Source organism: Scatophagus argus, chromosome 3 (assembly GCF_020382885.2).
Source record: "Scatophagus argus isolate fScaArg1 chromosome 3, fScaArg1.pri, whole genome shotgun sequence".
Lineage (NCBI taxonomy): Eukaryota > Metazoa > Chordata > Actinopteri > Scatophagidae > Scatophagus > Scatophagus argus.
In genome coordinates this window covers 6,248,395-6,270,944 of record NC_058495.1, presented here as the reverse complement: position 1 = coordinate 6,270,944, position 22,550 = coordinate 6,248,395, and the positions used below count along the sequence as shown (strand labels likewise).

General features: G+C 38.5%; 2 protein-coding genes across 8 annotated transcripts; one reads left to right on the top strand and one right to left on the bottom strand.

Annotated features, from left to right (window-relative positions):
* The first annotated feature begins 1,654 nt into the window (after nucleotides 1-1,654).
* Nucleotides 1,655-11,708, top strand: pkp1b (plakophilin 1b). Its single transcript, XM_046383073.1, has 13 exons — nucleotides 1,655-2,021; nucleotides 3,183-3,277; nucleotides 3,782-4,197; nucleotides 4,341-4,482; nucleotides 5,703-5,910; nucleotides 6,319-6,478; nucleotides 7,870-7,987; nucleotides 8,873-9,049; nucleotides 9,481-9,651; nucleotides 9,856-10,009; nucleotides 10,257-10,443; nucleotides 10,571-10,655; nucleotides 11,011-11,708. Exons 1-13 carry the CDS (start codon nucleotides 1,832-1,834, stop codon nucleotides 11,083-11,085), a joined length of 2,178 nt encoding a protein of 725 aa, XP_046239029.1. The 5' UTR covers nucleotides 1,655-1,831; the 3' UTR covers nucleotides 11,086-11,708.
* Nucleotides 11,709-11,909: 201 nt separating this feature from the next.
* Nucleotides 11,910-21,678, bottom strand: tnnt2b (troponin T type 2b (cardiac)). 7 transcript variants are annotated; one of them, XM_046383075.1, is made up of 15 exons: nucleotides 21,610-21,678; nucleotides 19,273-19,407; nucleotides 19,033-19,138; nucleotides 18,905-18,912; nucleotides 17,491-17,559; nucleotides 16,105-16,128; nucleotides 15,965-15,986; nucleotides 15,803-15,866; nucleotides 15,581-15,697; nucleotides 15,398-15,475; nucleotides 15,062-15,163; nucleotides 14,861-14,970; nucleotides 14,605-14,695; nucleotides 13,958-13,998; nucleotides 11,910-12,867 (listed from the first exon to the last, which is right to left on the bottom strand). In XM_046383075.1, the coding sequence occupies exons 3-15, from the start codon at nucleotides 19,059-19,061 to the stop codon at nucleotides 12,828-12,830; spliced, it is 795 nt and encodes a 264-aa protein (XP_046239031.1). In that variant the 5' UTR covers nucleotides 19,062-19,138; nucleotides 19,273-19,407; nucleotides 21,610-21,678; the 3' UTR covers nucleotides 11,910-12,827. The 7 variants fall into 7 exon arrangements, with proteins under 7 accessions (XP_046239031.1, XP_046239030.1, XP_046239032.1 ...); XM_046383074.1 differs by having other exon boundaries at nucleotides 19,033-19,077; XM_046383076.1 differs by having other exon boundaries at nucleotides 14,861-14,967; nucleotides 19,033-19,077; nucleotides 21,610-21,672.
* Nucleotides 21,679-22,550: the final 872 nt, after the last annotated feature.

Genomic DNA, 22,550 nt, shown 5'->3' with positions numbered 1-22,550 from the left:
GACTTATGCATTCTTACTCAGTAGGCTCAGGTACTGAAGTGGTGTACAGCAGTTCGACAGGACTTGTTTGGCAAGGCCAGCTGAAATACTTTCACAACATGAAATACTTTTTCCTACTGCTTTTATATTTTTACTTGTGCATTTTCAACAAATGGTTAATTTCTTTAACCTGTTTGATGTTTAAGTCCATTTATAGTAGATTTACAGGAGTTGATATTATTATCCAAATATTTACCCAATTTTTTAACTTGCATCCTGTTATTATGTTTCATTATCCTGTTTTACCATCATTGCAAAATAGATAAATTAGGAAAGAATAACATTCACTGTTAGCAGTTCTGTACTCAGCTGTATTGGAAGGTAAACTCACTTTTACTTACCATTTCATTTATAATCTACATGTGAGGCTTCACCTCAAAGGGCTTTTTGTTTAATCTCTCCTGATCTGTCGTAAACTATTGTGTGTCAGTTATGCAACATTTTGTTTGATTAGTTGTAGTAAAATCCTTAACGATGACATGGCTGTAATGACTGTCTGTAGTGGCCTGTATTTTACTTTACACATCTTGAAAATATGATGAGGCTTTCACTGACCTGTTGGCTGACCGAGCTTTGGTAGGTTCCCTTACACCAGCAGTGCAGCAGTGGAAGAAGCACTTAGCTGCTTCGTCAACATTCAAGTACACAATACATGAAGTGTTGCCATAAAAGTCATGATGTTACTCAAAATGTTTGTAAACATAAATGTACTTAAGATATCAAAAGTAGACCTCCTTGCTAAGCACATTGGTAAATTAGTAAATTTATATATTCTGCTAGCTACTTTTTCTTGTATTTCAGATGAAAACATTGAACTTTTTACTGTGTGTAAAATACAAAGCTTGATTAAACATCACACATTTCATTCCCGGCCTTGTTGGCTTCTCAGATGCATGTAAGTAATATAAAGCTTTATATGATTATTTTAAAAGGAAAGTTGAAAGTTTGTGTCTTTCTTCTTCTTTCTTCTTAGAAAGAAAACTAATATTATGTAATAATGAATTAGTCAGAGAGGTCATTAAACTTTACTTGTACTGGAGTATTTTTATACTGTTGTATTAGCATTTTTTGATTGTTCCTACTAAAGTAAAGCATTCAGTTATTTCTTCCAGCACTTACATAACATTGAATTATCTTCACTGACACATTATAAGTTGTCATGCTTGGTAGTTAATCTTACTAATTCAGTTCTTAATGTTTTATAAATCTAATATTTTTTAGAAGGTCATCATCACAAATATAGGCCTCTTCAAATATTGTTAAGTAGAAATATGAAATAGCATACAATGGAAATGGGCTAGTCAAGGTAAGTACAAGTTTACAAGTCAAACTCCTCCAATTAAAACATTAAGTAAAAGTAAGCAAGTATTATCAGCGTGATGTACTAGATTAAAAGACTGAAGTAAAAGATTAAAAGAGCTCGTGACTGTTTAAATTATATTATTGGATTATCATTACAGTCAGTGACTAAAGCTGACAGATTATGGCGGTGGAGTAAAAGGTGCAATATTTCCTTCTGAAGTGTTGTGTAGCCGTAAGAAGTGGCTCGTAAAGAAAAGGTTTGCGTAGCTTAGATGTGTGCTTCTGTAGATACCCCCAAACCAAAGACAGAGTGGGACAAAGCGCAGAGGAGACACCTCCGCTCAGTCGTGTAGGTGCGCTGTGGCTGTATGGGCGCGGCCTCATCACAGGGCAGGACAAGGTGCGCTTCCAGCACCTCACCCCACTCCGCAGCTGACTGCCCTCACGTACGAGCCTCGTGTGCTGTCGGGCCACCTGGACTGTCAAAAAAATGACGTGTTTGGATCCGCTGAAATCTGTAATTTCCATCATGAATGTGGACGACACATCGCTGGCTCTGCCGTCCGTTAACCAGCACCGATCAGGCCAGCAGCGCGTCCTGGAACAGGTTCAAACTGTCAGGAGGACCAAGTCCAGACAGTCCAGCAGCAGGAGTGGATCTGCTTCTTTATCTCCAACAAGTAAGCGCAGCACCAGTGGTACACCAGGGCCCCATATTGTGTAGAAGAGCTTAAAATTGGCCTTTTGAATTAGACCTGAAACGTCTTCGCTTTAAACTGAAGCCCCAACTTAAACTCTTCTACGCAATATGGAGAATTAAGCAACTTAAATACATTTTTGTAATCAAATCACTTAGAACTTTATGTTGGGAAACAAACCCACAGTGCTTTATGTAACTCGTCTATATTTTTTTTAAAATCATTTTCCTGGATTTTTTTTTCTGGACAGAATGAGTTCTATAGAGCAATAGAGACATAATTACATGGGCCTTCTTTATTTAATGTGTTGAATTTATAAGCTGGTTGGTTTGTTTTTTGGTTGTTGGTTTTTAGGAGAATCTCCTTTAAAGGATTGTGTAACGTAAATGAAATTTGCAGAAAATACTTTTTAACAGCTAACTTGGATTAGATTGTATGAAATTTGATTCATGATTAATTTTAAAAATCCTGGCTGCCTTTTGATTATTACATTCTACAGTATTTATAGGCTCCAAAATTTCTCCCCCCAGTATCCTTTCCCCCCCTGGCTTTGTCAAGGAGACTTTGAAACACCTTTCAGACTTTCTTGCTCAACTAAATTAGCAGAATATATAATATGTGAAAAAGACGTTATATTATAGACCTTCATTTTGCTTTGTCAGATATTCGTCTCTAAATCAAAAGCAGTTCATCTAGAGTAATGGACTTGGATGGTGGAAGCCATGGAATGGAAGCCTCTTTACATATGAAATTCAGAATGAAGCATTGTAAAAATACAATAAATTATTTTTATTTTAATGTCCGCAGTGTACAGAAGTCTGACTTTTTAAATCAAACTGGGTTGTATTTAAATACAGGACACAAGTGATCATTGATTGAACACTAACAACAGAATACTGTTATGTGGATTATTAAAATAAGTTTGCAGTTCTGCATCTACATTGCTGGCTGGTTTTCAGAAATGTTTTTTCTTGAACTTCTCTTAAAATGCCTCATAGCCTTTAAGCACAAATCTCAAACGTTCCAGGGTACTGATTAGGTAACAGATTTTTCTTTTTCCTCAAACAAAGGCAATAAATCAATGATCTCAGGTGTGTACTGTACATGTGATTACAGCTGATAAACCTCCATGTTTCTCCTCAGGCCCTGTCTCTGACTCCGTGTTTGTTGATGCCTTTAAGTCATATCCAAGTGCCTCTAATGGAAGTGTCTTCTTGGGGAATGGCTTCTCTAAAACTGTAAGTCATGCAGCCTATCTCTTTTATTATTACACCACTGACTGGCAAGAGTGACTCTTCTGGTTGTGCTACCATCACAGTGTCATCACAGAGGAAATGACTCTGAGACAGGGCTTTAGCCACCACAGAGATGTGGGTTGTAAACAACATGAGGAGGAGTCACTGTTATTATCTTATCTTTAACCTTATTGTTTGGAGGTGATACAATAAGGAGGAATTTTTTGATGATGATTGATTTTTTTCCCCCATTTCTTTCTGAAAAACTAGCAAACCCTTCCAGAGTCTTTCTGTCTTGTCACAAAAAACCTCCGTCTCCCACAGAGGCAGCCAGTCACTCCAATAAGCAACCCACAGCAAAACCCCAAAAAGTTCTTTTGCAATTTGATAAACCATTGCCAGCTCTGTGTCAGTCCCTCTTTTTCCTTGCTTAGTTGCTGCTAAAATATGCCTTCATAAGAGAAGATTATCTTTCATTGAAAACACATGTATCCTTTGGCTCTGCAGGACAGCCTGGAGAAGAACATGAATTGGCAAGTTGTGAACAACAAGAGGGGATCCACTGTGAAGAAGAACACAGTGGCGTCTACCTATTATAAGACTTATGCCCCCGTTGGCTCCATGGCGGTCAGAAAAACCAACACCAGCCGCAGCGAGCCCAACCTTGTCTGGCAGCACTCCGTGCAAAAACGCTCTGTTCCTCCACAGAGACTCCTCTCCAACAGCAGCACCCACATGAAGGAAAGGCCCACCAGTCAGTTCATAGTGAGCACCGGGTCCCAGCCTCAGCTTCTGTCCACCGTGAACGGCACTGGTCAGATCAAATCAAACGCCCAGTTTATACGCAGTTCAGTTGACGTGTCCAAAACCTCTTCAAAGCCTCCAGTTGCTGAGACTTTTCTAAAGAGCAAAGGAGATTCTGGGTGAGTGTGGAAATGTTTTATCTCACTCATATGACTCATTTCCTTCATTTTAAAGGATGTAAACACAATGTTTTAATGAACAAATGATTCTTGCGTGCTCTCAGTATGCTTAAATAGCTGAGTTTGCATTTGTTTTCTTACAGGTCAAATGGCAACAGTGGAGTTGCTGATATTACTATGAAGGAGGCTGTGGAGTATCTCTCCAGCATGGAGGAGACATATCAGCACTGTGGCGCTTCCTACATCCAGCACAACACTTTCATTGATGACAAGGCTAAGGAGGAGGTGGTTTGTCTTGTTATCTCTGATTTCCATCTGAGGGTAACATGAGATTCAGTGGAAAGTTTGAGAAACTGCTGCTGGCAATGGAGGAAAAATAGAAAAAATATATATTCCTGCCAAAATAAAAATTAAGTCATATGCTCACTTCATCCCAGTCAAACTCTAGAAGTTCTTCTATTTGTATATTTCTGCATGCGTGTGCTGGATTTGAATTTTCATTTTGAAGTATATGAAATATTTCAGTAGCTTAATAATGGCAGTTTGATTCAAATCAATTTTATTTTATTAACATGAAGCATATGTGCACAATAATACATGATGTAATAGAAATTAAATGATCTTCTTATAACTTAAAAGTTCCTTTTTTAGTTCAGTTTAGCTGACAGTCAGATTTTAGATTTGAAAGTTTGCTTCAGCTGAGATATCTGACCCCTCCCTAAACATGATGTAGTAGTTTAGACAAAGAGGTATATTATGTTATTTTAATAATAAAAGCCACCCTGTGTTTCACCACACACAAGTTTTAGTGTAAAGGACTGGCATTAGGAAAGGTTCACATATGCAGTAACTTATTACAGCACTAATCCAGTACTGGGAGAACAAACGGTGAAGTTGATATCAGTGAGATAAAATGTCAGTCCTCCTTTGTGTCCCTCATGTGTGGATCGTTAACGTGAATCCCGTGCAGGTGTGGCGGACCACAGGATGACAACATCCCCAATTATACTAAAGTTGGGATGCTGTTTAAACATTAAATTCAAACACAATGCTGTCACTTTTACAGTGAATTGTATTTACCAACAATAATTTTAAGTGTTCCTGAAAGTGGTGAACCTCACCCCATCCTTTCTTGGCTGAGCCTTTCGAGGATGCCCCCCTCTTACCGAGTCATGATATTGTCACCTGTTACCAATGGACCTGTTTACCTGTGGAATGTTCCAAACAGGTGTTTTACGTATTTATTTACAAAAAAGCAATGACATTGATGAGGTAAAGCATTAAATATATTGTCTATGTATGTTGTTTCTAAATAGAGTATATGTCAGTTATATTTAAATGTCATTTGCCTGCTTTTCTCAGTATGCTGTTTCTCAAAGTGAAGTACTTTTTAAGTCATTGTAAGAATACAGGCTCCATATGGAATAAATCACTGTTGTTTGGATCGTGCTAAATAAAATGTGTTACTCAGCTGCGCTAACTCCTGAAGCCCTCTTGTCTTGCAGGTGTTGAGGCTCAATGGGGTCCTTCCCTTGGTGGGTCTGCTGCGCAGCCCCAGTCTCAAAGTCCACCAGACAGCTTCGGCTGCCCTCCGTAATTTATCCTTTAAAAACAACAACAACAAAGAGGAGATCCACCGCTGTGGCGGCATCACAGAGGCCGTGGCCCTGCTCAGAGATTCAGACTCTGTAGAGATACAGAAACAGCTGACAGGTACAAGCTGTCTCTGATATATGCAACACTATTCTTAGATGTACACACACCTATCCATGCAAACAAGTCAGACAGAGAGTCATTAGTCTAAAGTACAACATAATCCTGTTTAGATCCTGCTGTTCACAGTCACTAAAATATTCCTCACTGCTGTTCTAGTGATAACGTTACTTTTTGATGTAAATGCAAATGTGATAAATGTTTAAACTACGATTGAATGTGAACATCATCAACATCTGGAAAATCAAGGTTCACTTCTGTGATCAGGCCGACATACTTTCCCTGCCATTAAAACATTAGATAGAATAATTAAATGTACACAAACCTTTAAACATCTAAAATCTGTCAACGTGTGAACATTTGATTGATGTGCTGCTTTAACATCTGAGGTTTTAATTTTCTTCCCAGGTCTGCTGTGGAATTTGTCCTCTTTAGACAGCCTGAAGCCAGACCTGCTGAAAAGTGCTCTGCCTGCCTTAATGGAGCGTGTGATCCTGCCTTACACAACAGGTCCTGACCGGACCAAGAGTGACGCTGACGCCTTCTTTCACACCACTGGATGTCTAAGGTTAGCAAGACATTCAGCTGAGCACCTGATATCATGTCAGCGTTTTTACTTCAGCTCTCATAACGCTTATAGGATGTTATTGCTTATGTGGAGTTCAGTGTACTCACGTTAGCTTTTAGGAAAGATTCGTTTGAATATGCTGATGTGCACGAGAAAATATTTGTGATGAGCCAAGGTTGGTACAAAACCAGTAGAGAGTCAGTCTGTTGGATTGCCTTGTTTGTAAGGACTGAGTTAATCATAGGGGATGTGAGTGAGTGGTAGGGAAGTCAAACTACTAGCTTACTACTAATAGTCACATACACCTTCACGCTCTCAATCTGATTATGTTTTCAGAAATTACACCTCCAAACTCTCAAAAGCTGCCAGCAGCTGGTTTCTGTTATATGCTGATATGAGGGTGTGGTGAACATGATGTTCAGTTGTGTGCAGAGATTGGCAGCATCACATGATTTTCCAGTCCAGTTTTAGTCAACTGTATGAGAATTATGTGTAATATGTACTTTATTTTATATTTACTTTATTTCATATATATATTTATTTTACTAAGATTAAATTTCATCACCATAGGACTTATTGAGTTGCTCACTAAGTACTGTTGTAGTTTCATGTAATCGCCCCCACAGTAAACCCTGCTTTCATGTTTTAAAGAGATGTTGATTAAACATTTAAATCATTTCCAAATGTGTAGTTTGAGCTGCTGTTGGACTGATGTGTTTGTATTGCAGTGCACTAACTCTTGTTTTTTTAATATTTAATTTGCAAAGAACAAATAAGGGTTTGTGTCAGAGCTGATGTTTTTAGTGAATGACCTGCATGCGTGTGAGGCAGCAGACTCTGAAGGCTTTTCAAGGCTTTTCAGAATTGTAACTGTGAACGTGAATGTTGAACAAAACCATCAGTCAAACCCCAGTTACAGGTGATGTTAGCATGATGATAGTTATATATTATATCAGTATGCACATGGCTGTAAAATAAAACTTTTGACTGACTTCCTGTTTTATTGTGGGAAGACTGCGATTGTTTGGCTTATTTAATTCATTTCCCTGATTGTACATTAATACAAATGTTTACTTTTAAGGCAAGGTGAAATTAATATCAGATAAGCCAAAGGTTTTCTATTAAATCACTGCTTGAAACTTTGCTGCACGGTCTTTCCACAGCTCTTTCAACCTGAACAAATATGAATAAACACACTTCAATGGCTAAGTATTCAATAAATGAAATATTTATATACTGTACTTATATTTACACATTCATAGCAGTGGCTATAATGTTCATAAAGTACAATTTACATGTTTGTCCAGCATACTTCTTATGTGGATGTGTTTGCATGCTCTTTAATGTATCAAAGAATTGCTTGACACCTCATTTTTTTTTATTTTCAACAGAAACCTGAGCAGTGCAAAGCAAAGCAACAGACAGGCAATGAGAAAATATCGAGGTCTGATTGATTCTTTGGTCAAATATGTCAAAGATTGTGTGGAAGCAGAAAAACCAGATGATAAGGTGAGGTCTCTCTCTCCCTCTCCCTCTGTCTTTTAATTAAAGAGTTTGGTCTAGAGCTGCTCTAATTGGAAAGTGTCATGAGATAACTTTTGTTGTGAATTGGCGCTATATAAATAAACTGAACTGAATTGAATTGTTCATGTATCTCTTTCACTTTCATTTTTTCCTTCAAATAATAAAAAGTTAGTCAGCTTTTGCTATTACGTATCTAATTTGTTTGCAGAATGTAGTTCCACTGCAGCCAGTGACACAGCTCAGTGATGCTCAGAAAGTAACATAGCATATGACCTTTTTACAGTCATGTATACAGACTAATGATTTTAGAGGTACATATAGGCACGCTGATGATACTCAGAATTGGACAGTATTGTGGACTTTGTCTAGCCTTCAAGTAATCTGTTAGCCTCATTTTGTTTAATTAGCAATTTTTTGGCACCTATAAAAATGAGCAAATATTGGACTTAAAGTCATGCCAACATTTTTTCTGTATTACAGCTTTATTGAAAATATTTTCAATGAACTATAGGCAGTTTCCAGTTTTCAACTCAGTTTACTTATTTGTTTATAACAGCTAATCTATTGAGTAAATATCTCAATACACAATAGGCAGTTAAGCTTTTCATTTTCAGTCAACAATTTCATTCATATGGATAGAACAACGTGACAGCAAAACTTGTACAATATAATGCAATTAAATACATTAGTGCTTAATACAAAATGTGCATTACTGAGAATTCAGCAAGTGTACGCTGGTGTAGCTATTTCTGCAGAAGTCATTATTTTTTGTACTTTTCTGGATGCATCAAATATAACACACGCATGTACATACACGTTACTCTGAGTGTTGTGCCCTTATGTTGTGTGTTGTTCAACCTGTTGAAACAGTCTGTGGAAAACTGTGTGTGCATCCTGCACAACCTGACGTTCCAGCTGGAAGCCGAGGCTCCGGCTCTGTTCAGCAGGATCACAGCTTTGGCCAAGCCGGTCAACAGGAGCCACAGCCAAGGCGACACCGGCCCCATTGGCTGCTTCAGTCCACAGAGCAAGTCACTAGTGCCTGAGGTGAGATGAGGAAGGTGCACATCACGGACAAACATGCTGATACCTAAAGGACACTTTTAATTCTGACAGTATCCGCAGACACTTGTGAGTTTGTCTAGACTGTACCTGTCAGAGTGAGCCCTGTCATTAATCCTGTTCCTCAGTGTGACTTGTTAACTGTTCCAACATTGTGGCAGTTCTAATTACAGTCCAATTTTTCAAAGGCTTTGAGTAACAGTTTGAGACTTTTTGCACTGATTCATAAAGGTGTAACCTTTCACTGTTAAATCTTTACACAGTAAAACACACGTCAGGCTGTGATGCATGTTTGCATGAAGCACCATGTGGTTTATAATTTTGTAAAGGATCCTTTGTTTCCAAATGTCCTACTGTAAAAAGTAAGTGTTGTCACAGCTGCATGTTGAGGATAATCTGTTTCCTTTCCTGTCCAGACCCACTTTGATTTCCCAGTCGTTGAGGATCCACAACCTAGCGGGGCAGGCTGGCTGATCCACTCCAAAACTCTGCACAGTTACCTGTCTTTGCTTGGCTTGAGCCAGCACGAAGAAACACTGGAAGCCTGTTGCGGAGCGCTGCAGAACCTCACAGCAAATGAAGGCATTGTAAGAGAAAAATATTTTGAGCTTTTACACACCTACTAGGACAAAAAAACTTCCATTTACATATGTGCACGCGTGGCTCATGGAGATTAGTTTGGGTTAAATTATCATTGTGATTATTCTCTCGCCGGTAAAAGTTGTAACTTTTTTTTTTTAAAAAAATATGCATATACTTCAACTGTGTTTTCTGGTTTTCTGTATTCACAGGTCTCCAGTGTAATGAGCCAGATCATTGTGCAGAAGCTGAATGGCCTGCAAGTTATCAGTCCCCTTTTAAAGTCAAACAAAGTGAACCTGCAGAGGAATACAGTTGCTTTGGTAGGAAACCTGACCAAGAACCCAAACCTGCACAGTTCAATAGGTAAGAAGCAGGTACAAGACTGTGCTTTATCAAGCACCCATTCATTTTAAGCATCTAAAATACTAAGACAAATAAAATAAGAAAATCTAGCAGTGTTTTTAGAATCTACAGTCATTTTTTCCTTCAGACTAGATTTTGGGTTTGGGTCATTCCCTTGAAATCCACTATCTTAAACAGTCGTTTGCAGTTTTCCAAGTGTTTGCTGGTGTTAAACAGTCAGTGGGTTTTGTTTGCCTTGTTACTGCAGCTCGTAAAGCCCTGCCAGAGCTGCTGGACATCCTGAGTGCGGGCACCAAGGAAGGAAATGAGTCTGATGACACACTGGCCATGGCCTGCCAGACTGCCAACTGTCTGTTTATGAAGGACCCTGAGATAGGCAAGCGGCTGTTAAACAACAACCTGATAAAGTCACTGAATGGCCTCAGCCAAAATGGGTAAGATTACATGTGAGCAAAGAGAGAGTATGCCAGCCTTTTAAGAACAGATAAGATTATCTAAGATAAAGGGAAATACCTATGACTCATCAGATTTCTTGAACTCTTTTTATATACCTCTATATAGGTATTTACCCAAATCCAAAAAAGCTGCAGCCCTGCTCCTCTACAACCTCTGGTCAGAAAAAGACATACAAAGCTTCCTGAAAAAGGTGAGTTGAAGCTTACCCCTAAGTGCCAAGACCTGTTAGAGTTTGGGTGTGTCCTCTCTGATTCCAAAAGTCCACACCTCTCTCAGGTATTTGTGAGAAACGCAGGGAGAAAAACTGAACGATTAAGGCTTGCGGAATCTAGTGGCTCAGGTCCGAGCCGACCGGGTGCTGTTTGCACACACGCCAGCACATAAGCGAGATGCATTATGTACTTCACGCATGTAAACTAGAACTGGATATGTATGATCAAGAAATTGCCATGAGCACAATAAGTTTGTCAATGTGTCACTTACTGCAAGATGAGTGCAGTTACTTATCTGGAACACTGATTTGTGTTTAAATATCTGTTTGGCAGCAAGGGATGAGTAAGTCTTCATTTGTGAATGACGTCACCACGGCGGCACACAAGTCGGTTCAAATTGTCGATTAACAAGTCAGCCTAAGCGGATTCACCGAAGTAACTCGCCTGCAAGTCCTCTGCACATCCACAGCACGTAAAATGTGAGGCCAAGCAGCATCCCTTCTCATTTCACATAGACTTACAGATGTTTTCATGCATGTATCCATATGATCATTCCATCATCACATGGTTCCATACAGTGCTTCAGCTCTGTATATGCTGTAAAGTTACTTTTTCTTTTGTGGGAAAAAGGTGAAGGTCAAGATGTAGCATGTTAGCAACCAGACTGCAAGTTTTTATTTGCTTTTCCAGTTTCCAGTTGCTGCCTCTTAATGTAACCTCTGTGTCTGTGCCTGGTACGATGAGCTTGCTTTATTAGATAAGAAGAACATAAGGATTGAGATTTTATTTTGCACTGATATTGCTGTTGTAACACTGTAATACAAAACAAATTTTGAGCATAAATAACAGAGGATATTTTCTGTTGTTAGAGTTGATGACTTTGCTATTAAAAACAGTGACAGTGTCTTAAGCAGAAATGTGGGTTTACATTTTATAGGGACAACTTTTGTTTGTGGTGCATGCATCTTTATTTCATCTGGTGGTTTATTTGTATTTTCCCCAAAGATGTCAATAAAGCTGATGGAGATCTACTCTTAGAGCTGTGACTAATAATTAATTAATAATTATTAAATCCTAAAATCTGAGTTTGTCATTAGTCATTTATCACAGCCACTCTAGAAACGATGCATGAAGAGTGTTGTCAGACTTCATGCATGGATTGCAGAATCTGTTTGCTCCACCCATTTAATTTATGTTCTGGCAATAAAGAACGAGCCCTTCGAGCCAGCCACTGCAGCTGTTGTTGCACTTGGAGCATTATGTAATTTTTGGCTTAAATTGAACTTTAGTCCTCCACATTTCATACCACATAATCCACCAAGCAGCCATGGAGGAATTCTGGGGTCATGGGTGATATTTAGATTTATGAGGCCTTTGGCACAGCTGATCATTTTTCATATCTATTTCATTTTATTGTGATAGATTTATATTGTTCATATGTGATCATTTTCTAGAAAGCTGATAACACTGTGGGCATGTGTATCTGATATCAAAAGGCAGAAGAAGTAAAAATGAACTGAACTGAATCTGCCAAACATAATAACTGTTTTGTCAAAATAAGCCACATTTTGGTACTGGTAATCACAACTTGAACTCATTAAACAAGGTGTGGTTTATTATAATTTCCAGTTAATGCTCATCTTCAAGTTCCCACAAGTGAAGGAGCCAAAGACTTCAGAGAAAGAGAACGCAATTTCTGATTTGTTAAAGAAAGATTTTTTTAATTCACTGCAACACACAAGATCCAGTTAATTAGTCTCAACTTTGCTTTTAGTACCCTAAAAATCTAGAACCTACAATTTGGATTGTATTAATTATGTATTAAATAAATGTATTAATTTTACCATATTATTATCCTTTCAGGCACTTAAGTCATTATGATCGCTTTCCACACCTCCTGTTGAATAAACACAAGCTGAAACAAGTCTGCAATCCAAGACACGCTACTGTACTACTATTTTACTGTAGATGAACTTGCTTGCACTTCTCTTCACAGATAAAACATTTAAGAGCGTCTTAATTTTGGAATTGTAATTTGTTCTCGCATGTTCAAGTATTTAGAAAACATTGTTTTGTGGTTTATGTTACTGCCAATAGTTTCATGAAGGTAAGATGTTGCCAGTATTCCTCAGGTCGGTTGATGTCAGTTGTTACTTCCTCAGGCCACGCTTGCTTCTGCCACCCTTTGAGCTGTGGATAAAGCAAAAGTCAGCATCTGCCCCAAAAGCCAGCATACAACTTACCTATCAGTGCTGCGAACTGAACCTTGCATATTCTGTTCAGTGGGATTTGTGCATTTGTGTGGAACCCTCTGTTGTGATCAATGTGGCTCATGCTCTTACTTTCCACCCAGATAATCATTTCGTTTCCCCTAAGCTGGGATCCACCGCTGAACAGAAAGCAGCTACTGGCCCGAGACATTTCAGCTACTGAAAGCTTTTCACAGCTGTCTGTTGTTGGAAGGGGGCTTGCTACCAATTAGTTCAAGGCTATCTTTGCCTAGTGTTGTTAACAAGGTACCCGACCCTTACATTTATACATTTAAGTCAAGACTGTTACAATTTTTTTTAGGCCTTTCACAATAGTGTACTGTCACCTCTTTGAATTTCTGAACATAAAATAGTAAAATTAGGTAGATATCAAGGCTTAATTTTAATCATTGTAAATGATCAGTGACAATGTTAGAATATTTCTGGTTTGTAAAGCAAATAGCAAAAGCAGCTACGGGATCTCTCAGCTACCTCCATTACAGCCCATCTCTACTCCAGACAGTTCAAATACCCCAGCCTTCCCTTTGTTAAAACAGCTCTCATGCGCTCGCCCTTTTTGTTTTCCCAGCTTTGTTTGGCTGGGCGTACTCAGGAAACTTTATTCCTGCTGTCAGGCAGCTGGCACAAATAGTTGTTACTGACGCCACTTCAAACAAGTGGAGATCAGTGTAGGGAGGGAAGTTGGGAGGCTGAAATAGGAGGAGGTAGAAACTTGAGGAGGTATCTAGGTGAACATCAGGGTAGATCTAAGCATGGAATTGATCACTTATTTACTTTCTGCCATTTCGTATCTACTTTATGATTTCTTTTTAGGTCTACCTGTCCTGATAAAGGTTTATTGTCTTTTTCAGAACACAGATAAACATTGGCTGTCAGATTACTGTGCTACCATAACAGTCACACTTTTGTATAGCACTATGAATTCAACTATGAATTCAAGCACTAAACGTGTTGGAAGACACTGAATAAAATATGTGCACCATATCAGCTTAATGACATAACAGACTTACATTTTCTGATGATCACTGACCCGGTTTCTCAGCACGGTGATCTGTGGAAAATATGTGTTTAATAGATTATTGATATTTACTGTTCTTCAAAGCAAACATTTGAAGCCTTCTAAACCAAAACCTTCTAACTTATCTGCTGTATGTTTAATCTGCCCAACAGCAATCTATCACTGCTGGAAAGATTACCTGCTATTGCTAGTTGGGCAGAGACAGTTATGAACAAGACAGCTCCCATTTCCTGTATTAACATGTTCTCACAAGATCTGGAGATCTGTTGGAAGTGCGTTAAGATAGAAAATAAAGCAAGTGACAAAATAAGGCACAAGTAATCTGTTTTGACTGTACCCATATTGTGTTGTGTTATTTTGACATGGACACATATAGCCTTCAGTAGGGTGTTGGTGACAAGACGCCCAGCTGGGAATGAAGGAGGAGGGCTGACCACGCCCACTTAGGAGACAGTGTATACCATTTTATTTTCTACCCGGAAGTTAATTCACAACAAAGAAAAGGTAACCTAACATTTTCTGAGTCTTGCTAAAGGTGAACTAGTCCAATATTTCTGTCATTGTTATAGTTTGCTCTGTATCCCAAATCTGTTTGTTCAAAAGACGTGTGAGTGACACACAAATTTCTGAGTATCTTACCTCATACTTCTGCTTTGTGTACTTATACTGAAATTCAAATTTCTCTGCCTCCAGCTGGCGTATCCATTCCCACAGTTCCATAGCTTTTTCCCTGTAGTAGGAACAGGGAAAGGAAAGTGAAAGCCCTTTCATAGCACTCTCATGATGAAAATTTTGATTATCAGTTTTATCCTAAGATGATCATGGAAAGTATTTGGAACTTAGAGAGCAAACTTTAGAAACTCTTGAAATTTTTGTTCCTGTGTTTTTATTTTACCTGAGTTTGTCCTCTTTCATGTGATCAACATTTAACTCTTTGCGCCGATCATTTAGGATCTTCTTCTTCTTTTCTCTTTCTGTTTGTCTTTTGGGCCCAGTCTGAGTCTGCTGGTCAGGAAGACGGCACATGTGGTCGTGTGCTTGTACACTTATGTGCCCCTTATCTATAACATTTTCTAAAAATAAAGAAAACCATCACCTTGTATCCAGTGAAACTCAAATTGGACAAAATCATCTTCTTCCTGGCATCATCTTCTGCTTTCTTCTTTGCCTCTTCATCTTCTTTTCTCGCTTTCTCCTCCTGGTGGAAAAGAAGTGATCGTGGTTCCTCCCGTCATTCTTTTGAAGTATTTTCATGAGTGACATTTGGTTTAACTCAATGTAAGTATATTTCAGAGATGAGATTAGCATGGGGGGAAAAACAACCAAATGTCCAGTTTGTGTGGCTGACAACTTTCACACATGGCAGGCTTTAGGAAGAGTGTGTCTCAGAGTTGTGATGTATTCTTTTGTTATTTCCTCAAAGTATACGTACAGCTGCTTTGTTCTGTCGTTCTCTTTCTCTCTCCGCCCTGATCTTCATCTGCTCTGCTCTCTCTGACCTGCGTTTCTCCTGAAACAGGAAAGAAGAGAAACAAATGCAGAATGTAGAATTGGCTAATATTGGGGACTAAATATGGAGTATAAGATGCAGTAGAAGAGAATGATATGAGCATACAATACGATCTGTGAGATTAAGAAGCTCTTCTTCCTCCTTCTTACGCTTCTCAAAGTGAGCTTCAATCAGGGTTTGGAGCTCTGTCAGGTCCTTTTCCATTCTTTTTCGATGAATGTCCTGAAATTAGGAAGAAGTCAAACTGTGAGTTGAAATGTTATCCAGCCATCTGCCCAAAAAGACAGTTTGCAGGCATAACTTTAATCAGTCCTAAAATGAACTCACATCAAAGTCCACTTTTTCTCCCTCTGGGATTTTAGGAGCTGCCAAGCCAGGCACAAAACCAGGTCTGAGGAGGATGGAAAAATGAGAAAAATCTTTTCATCTTACTATGTCCTTCAGTGAGAGTTGTGCTCCACATTAAATGTTTTTAAAATCTGTTCTTACTTTGACTTGGGCTTTGCCTCTTCTATGAGTGCATAAAAAGACAAAGCAAAGTAAAATTCTTAGCTTATGAGTCAGCATATTTTTAAAAACCCCACAGAGCACCATCTGTCCGTCACACTTCTTAAATAACCTGTCCATACCTCCTTCATTGTCCTCTGCAGCATCTGCTGAAAGATAAGAGGCTCAGAGTGAAGTCAACACTGAGTGATGTAGAAGAAGTCCTAAGGGCTCACACATGACATAGAAAAGGTACTGACATTGGTGAACGGGGTTACTTGTGACTATTATCAAGTCTTTAAAAAGTATATATGTTTGTAAAAATGTGTTTTTAATTTCAGATTTGAGTTTGATTTCAGTGATTGTGGTTGCCTAATATCTTAGTGTTGATGGATATGTATGGGATATGTGGATAGGTGTTGATGGTTTGTTGCAAATGTTATACATAGATTGAATCTTTCTTAAATGTAAGCCTTCACATAGATTGAATCTTTCTTAAATGTAAGCCTTCTATATGTTTTCGATAAAAAACACATTTACAATTAAAGTTTTGTTTTTTGATGTAAAAATGAGAACAAAGATTTCACTCTTCTGGTTTAGCAAGTCATAATACAAATACATCAAATGTGTCACTGTTGATTGGTACTTGTTGCCTCTGCTTGGTCTCTAATTTAAAAGCACAGAATAGCTGTCACTGATGATGGAGTTGGAATGACCTTAGAGACATAACAAATGACTTAGGCAACAAAGTTGACCCTCTCCTGTCAGTGCTGATGACTGGAGACCGAAAGTTATGCAGGTGTGTTTCGCTCTGAGAGTTTAGAGGAGATTATTATCACAGATGAGTCCTAGATTGTCTCCACACCTGAGTCCTTGTTGAGTAAAGGAGAGGTAGAGGGTGGACCTGTCTGTTAAAGTAAATATTTTGTTCATTTTGTCGTGAAAGATTCATTCAGTTATTTGTGTACTGTTCATGGATTAAATGGTATCGGATCAAAATAAAATCATAACTGAGGACACAAGAATAAAGGTAACAGTTGTTCACAAAAAGTATGCAGATTCAATAGTCTTCAGTAGAAAAAGTCAAGTGAAGAAAGTGTTGTGCTTGAAATCTATAATACTTGACTCAGCACTAACCTTTACATGTACTGTATCATGATTTCAGTTTCATATTAAGGTGATACATTTACCCATGCTTGAAAGGGAAACTGGTGTACAGGTTCATTGACAGGATTAGTATCATATTATATCCCCAGAGTTAACATTGTCCAGTGAAATCCATGCTTTTTTCTGGTAATTTGGATTTTTTCAAAATTAATGCATTAAGTGTAGGTATTAAACTAAAAAACATTATCTGAAAAATGAATGGTCATCAATATGTAAGGGCAGAAAACATGGTTTCACTTGGACAGCATTATATATTCCTTTTGTATATGTACACTAATAAAGCTTGTTTGCTAACAGTGTGTTAAGTATAAAGTCATATCTATTGCAGACTTGCAAACAGATATTAGCATAAGCGGTACTACCTTCCACCTCCTCCTCCTGTACTAACTCCTCTTCCTCTGCTACCTCTTCCACCTCTTCCTCCTCCTCTTCTGCGCAAAGCAAGCATGTAAAGTTAGCAAGCAATGCGACAATCTCACAGCATTTAGGTCAACATTGTTTCTGCCATCTGTGTGTATTTTTGACGGGTGCCTTCAAGAGCAAGACAATCTTGTCAAAAAATATTTGTGCACAGTATTTTCTTATATCACCACCTGCCATTTCCTTTAAATCTTTAATATTTTATCAACTGATTCCCTAAATATGCAATTATTGTCAGTGGAAGATATGCAGTATTCTTGTATTTAAAAACTCCTGCTTTATGAACTTATACAGAAAAGCTTTCCACTGACTTTCCCACAGCTACATTGAGCCTATCCAGTATTTGCAAAGTACTTGCTATGTTTTTTGTTCTAACGTCGCTTTCCTCAGTGGGCCTCTGTGAGAAATAGTGACACGAAGCCTTTGGTCAGCGTCCCTTTGGCCACAGAGGGTAACTCAACCTTTTTCCCCCTGGAAAGCACGTAAGCCAACCTGCATTTAGAGGACCTCTAACAAATATAAAACTGAAAGTGCATTGTGCATGCACCGCTGTCTTCCCCAAGGTCCTCTATTGAGAACATAAGATGACCTACATTGCTCTGTAACAGCAACTCTATTCCACACAGAGGGAGACAGGTGCCCCTTAGTTTCAGGGACAAGAGGGCTGCACAGTGGCCCACATGGACCGAATCACAAAGGGACAGAAATAGAGGTATGACCATTTATCTCTTTGATGGCAACCCACTGCACCAGTTGAAGTGAAAGGACAGATCCACTGGGATGTTCATAAAAGGTGAACTATCTCCAGCCTCAGATAAACAAGACTGACTGAGAGGACAAAGGTCAATCCTGCAGAAGAGCTCAAAGATAGCAGCTGCCTCTACAGTGGCACCAACATGCCAAAAATACAGTATGGTGTGTGGTGAAGCCACCAGCTTAGCAGATGCACTGTGTTAAGTAAAGAGGAGTGTTTAAAATGTGTCAAACAGATAACAGAGTTAAGGTTGATGCATTTAGAAGTTTTACACTGTTTTCGTAGATATTGTTTGTACTGTGGTACATTCCAACAATATCCTCATCTTCACACCATACGCACAAAAAGAGGTAAAGGGTAGAGGTCAGCTATGACAATGTACTTCACAAGCATATTAAATATGAACCTGGACATAAATGTATTTCAGACATGTATACATGCAACATGATCACAATATGCATGCTTGAAGCAGGTAGGTAGCATCTGCCAGGCTTTTGCAGCTGTTTGAATCTGCAGCTCTGTACCATACTACTGCACTTCAATTTCAAACTGTGAACACTCATGTTCAACTGAAAACTGAAGAAGAACTCAAACTGACTTACCTTGCCCCCTGAAAGAAGAAGAAAACATCAAATATATGTGGTTACGATCAATTCCATCTATGCTGCCATCAATTTTTTGTCACCACTCGCCTCCCCTCCCAAAATAAAAATGAATCTATTTTACTCACTCATATGTGGCTTCTTCTGTGTCTGACATGTTTAAGATGCAGCACCTGTACAGGTAATAAGTCCAGTTGAGAGGAGGATAGTGAGTGATACTGCATCAGCAGCAGCCTGAGGTGACATAGTGATGTCAAATTAAAGCTACATGCCTGAAAAACACTTGCAGCAGGATATAATAGAATTTGTATAATAAAGCAAACTGCATTTACTTATTAAAAACACATAAAATGAGCACACAGACTTACCGAGAGATGTGTGCTTCAGAGTGGACTTGATGGGGAATTGTATACTGTGCTGTTCTCTGGGGGCCATAAGCTTTTAAACCAGTAGTGGATTACATGGCGGCAAGCTGCCCATGTCTACAATGGGTGGGCACATACCTGCAAACAGATGGCAGATGGCATCAACTAGAATGGGAAAACATGCATTCTCCATGGACTTAGATTGTCTATTTTTACTCAGCAAAACCTAAACCTGAACAGCATGGGATTATTGCTCTCATAAGGTTTCAGTAACTCAGGTCTGGTGGACATTAGGAAGGTTGTAAATAATGTTTGTAAATCTACACATGTGTGTACACAAATGCACAAAAGGATAGCCTTATGCTCCTCTGATTTCTGACCAGAGAAACACAATATTTATTGTTACTTGTAATTGTGCAGATCAATATCACATTCACCAGAGGCACTGTACTTTATAACATTATATAACTGCAACAAGTGATTGCCTTAACTGGAAATGTTATGCAACCAAAGCAATATGTGTTAATTCCACTGGAGGTTGCTAAGGTAATGAGTAAAATAAAACTCTCCCTTCACTGGCACCATCTCCTGCACCTCGCCTTTAATCTTTGAATATCTGCTCCCAGTCCTCACACGCTACAACAACACCCTTTGTGACCATGCCAAGTCTTCTGATACTCCCAGGTTTGCTGTTAATGTTGTAACTGACCTCACAGCCGGGATTATGACTCAACAGGTGTCGCCACTGAGCCGTAGCCATTTGTGGGGCTGGTTGAATGGAGTTCCCCCTCTCAACTCCAAATCAAGTCAAGTTCAAATCAAATCTTAAATATTGGCAAAGCAAGTCTCAAGCTAAGTCTCGAGTCCTAGGGGGGTAAATCAAAGTCAAGTCACAGAAGTTGAGTCAGCAACAGAATGCAAGTCAGAGACAAGCTGAATAAATATTTTATTTACTCATCTTAATTCTGTGCTGAGCCAAAAAACAACGAAATTTCCTTCTGTGTACAATGTTGTATACTGAATGACAATAAAGTGTGTCTAAGTCTAAGTCAAGTTATGTAGATGCTTTTAATTATAGCTATATTGGAGGATTTAATCACTCAAACAAGAGTTAAGTGTATTTACTGTCAAGTCAAGGCCTAAAGGAGCAAGTTTTATCCCTACATCTTTGTTTTTGTTTGGAGCTAGACCTCTTAGGATCATATATATACAGATCAAACTCTGTTGGCAGCAGGGCACAACTGGAGATCCACTAAATTTCTACTTCACTGAAGTAGGAATATAGTGAGCTGAACTTAGCTGAACTAGCTAACCTTCCTTTGACAGGTTTATTATAACATCAATTGGAAGCCCAAGGAAATACAAATTTGAAAATTTTTCTATGAATTTTTATTTATCAGAAACAACCTATGTAATAAATAAATAAAAAAAAATCTTATTTCTTTTTTCTCTGATGTAAGTGTGACTTAATTATAAAATCTTGCTTCAGGATATTTTCTGAGGTAAACATTAACACATTGTACACTTTGTACATTTAAATATGGGAATACAACGCATGTTCTGCATAATAAAAGATTAACGAACTTCCAACAATTCTGTCTGTTGTATGGCTCAGACAAACACATCTGTGAGTGTGTGTTAAATAGAAGTATTAAAACCATTTCTTGCATTGTCTCTGAGTTGCATAATACTGTACGTTTTTAGCTCCTGGGGTGTGTGAACACAAACAGTTTGCTAACCAATTTTCACTGTGTTTTAACATGTCCTTAATACATGTTAGGGAAAGGGGAAAATTTCCTTTTGATTCTATAAATGTTGGCATGTATTTTCTTTACACAGTAAAAAGCTGGTAATCATCTGGGTGACATATGGAATATGTATAAAGAAATGATTCAAATCAGCAAGTTCACAGCAGAATGACTTGAACATGAAATACTCCAGAGAGAGGTTATTCGTAGGCAGGAAAGGCTTCCATCTTTGATGTGATGAGATTTTCCATCCCTGAATGAAAGAATCTTGTATTTGAGTGTTTAGAATTCATTATTATACCAAATATTTGTTGAGAGCAACAAATCTGGAGGTCAGGCAATCACAGTATTAAACTCTGAGTAATTTTGTTTGATTAAATAAACCTTCTCCTGATTTTACTGTTGCAAACCCCACCCATGTGGCCAATGAGTCAACTGAAACAAACAACCAAAAGCACCTCCGAATGCTGCTTAGCTCTGAAACGACACAAGTCCTGACAAGGATCTGCTGCTCAAACAAGTCTCGGTATAAAGGAATCAATTATTAATACATCAGCTCAATAAGAATAGTGTTTAGTTAGCTAAACTGTACCGTGATCCAGTCTTGAGTTTCCAGACTGAAACCTGCAGGTTGAAAAATCTGTTACTTCCTCAATGGACTGGCTGTGAGCTGACAGTGCCACCTTGTGGCAGAAAATAAGGATGGGGAAGCTGCACCCAAAGGATCTGTTTGTGCCTACTTATAAGGAGGTCATCTTTGGGTATCTTTATTTGTTCAACATCATCGCGTTGCAAATTCAGAAGTTTTGACAAAAATTATAGTCAGTTGTTTTAATAACTGTTGTTTCAGTAATGTTTCTTCTTTTCTTAAATATTTTTGGGCTTTGGACGGTAAAGAGGACAAATCAAGCACTTTGTAGGTTTCAGCTACGCCTCTGGGAAATCGGGATTTCATATAATTTTATATTTTACTTTGGGATTTTTTTTTCTTGCCATTTTCAAGAAAGACTAATTAAGAAAATAATCAAAGCAGACTGTACACTGTAATTTAAATACAGACATAATGTACAGAGCTGCAGCCAGCATGTTAAATACCTGGGATTTAAGACTCACTCATCTTCATTTGGACATAAGTCAAAACCACAAACAAAAGGAAAAGCTATGCTATAGGTCAAGATATATCCAGATATGCCCATAGCTTGGTGTTTTTTTTTAGTTTTGTAAGTGTTATTATTCATTTGAATGCACATGACACAGTGTTGTGTGGCTGCAGCCTATATCAAACACAGCCTTCACAGTGAAGCGGGTTATTTAAACTGCTGGTGTCCTGTCCACTGATTGTTCACTGAGGAAGCTAACCTGCCAGCAGCCCAGTCCCGCAGGACACGTTAGGACTCATGGAAGTGATATCATATCATGATATCTGCCATTCAAACGCTTTGTTTCCTTGAGTTTATTCATCACTGAGATGCAAAGTATGACTGCTTTATTTTGGTACTGCTGGTGGTTGTTTGTTGTGCTGAGTGGCTCCTC

Bases quoted from the DNA above. Each gene is read 5' to 3' on its own strand.
- pkp1b (XM_046383073.1), top strand. From the start codon at position 1,832: ATGACGTGTTTGGATCCGCTGAAATCTGTAATTTCCATCATGAATGTG. The intron at 7,988-8,872 runs GTGAGGTCTCTC...CTGTTGAAACAG, and splicing joins CAGAAAAACCAGATGATAAG to TCTGTGGAAAACTGTGTGTG. The intron at 10,656-11,010 runs GTGAGTTGAAGC...TCTGTTTGGCAG, and splicing joins TACAAAGCTTCCTGAAAAAG to CAAGGGATGAGTAAGTCTTC.
- tnnt2b (XM_046383075.1), bottom strand. From the start codon at position 19,061: ATGTCAGACACAGAAGAAGCCACATATGA. The intron at 15,476-15,580 runs GTATGCTCATAT...TTCCTGTTTCAG, and splicing joins TTAATCTCACAGATCGTATT to GAGAAACGCAGGTCAGAGAG. The intron at 13,999-14,604 runs GTAAGATACTCA...TATTTTCCACAG, and splicing joins ACACAAAGCAGAAGTATGAG to ATCACCGTGCTGAGAAACCG.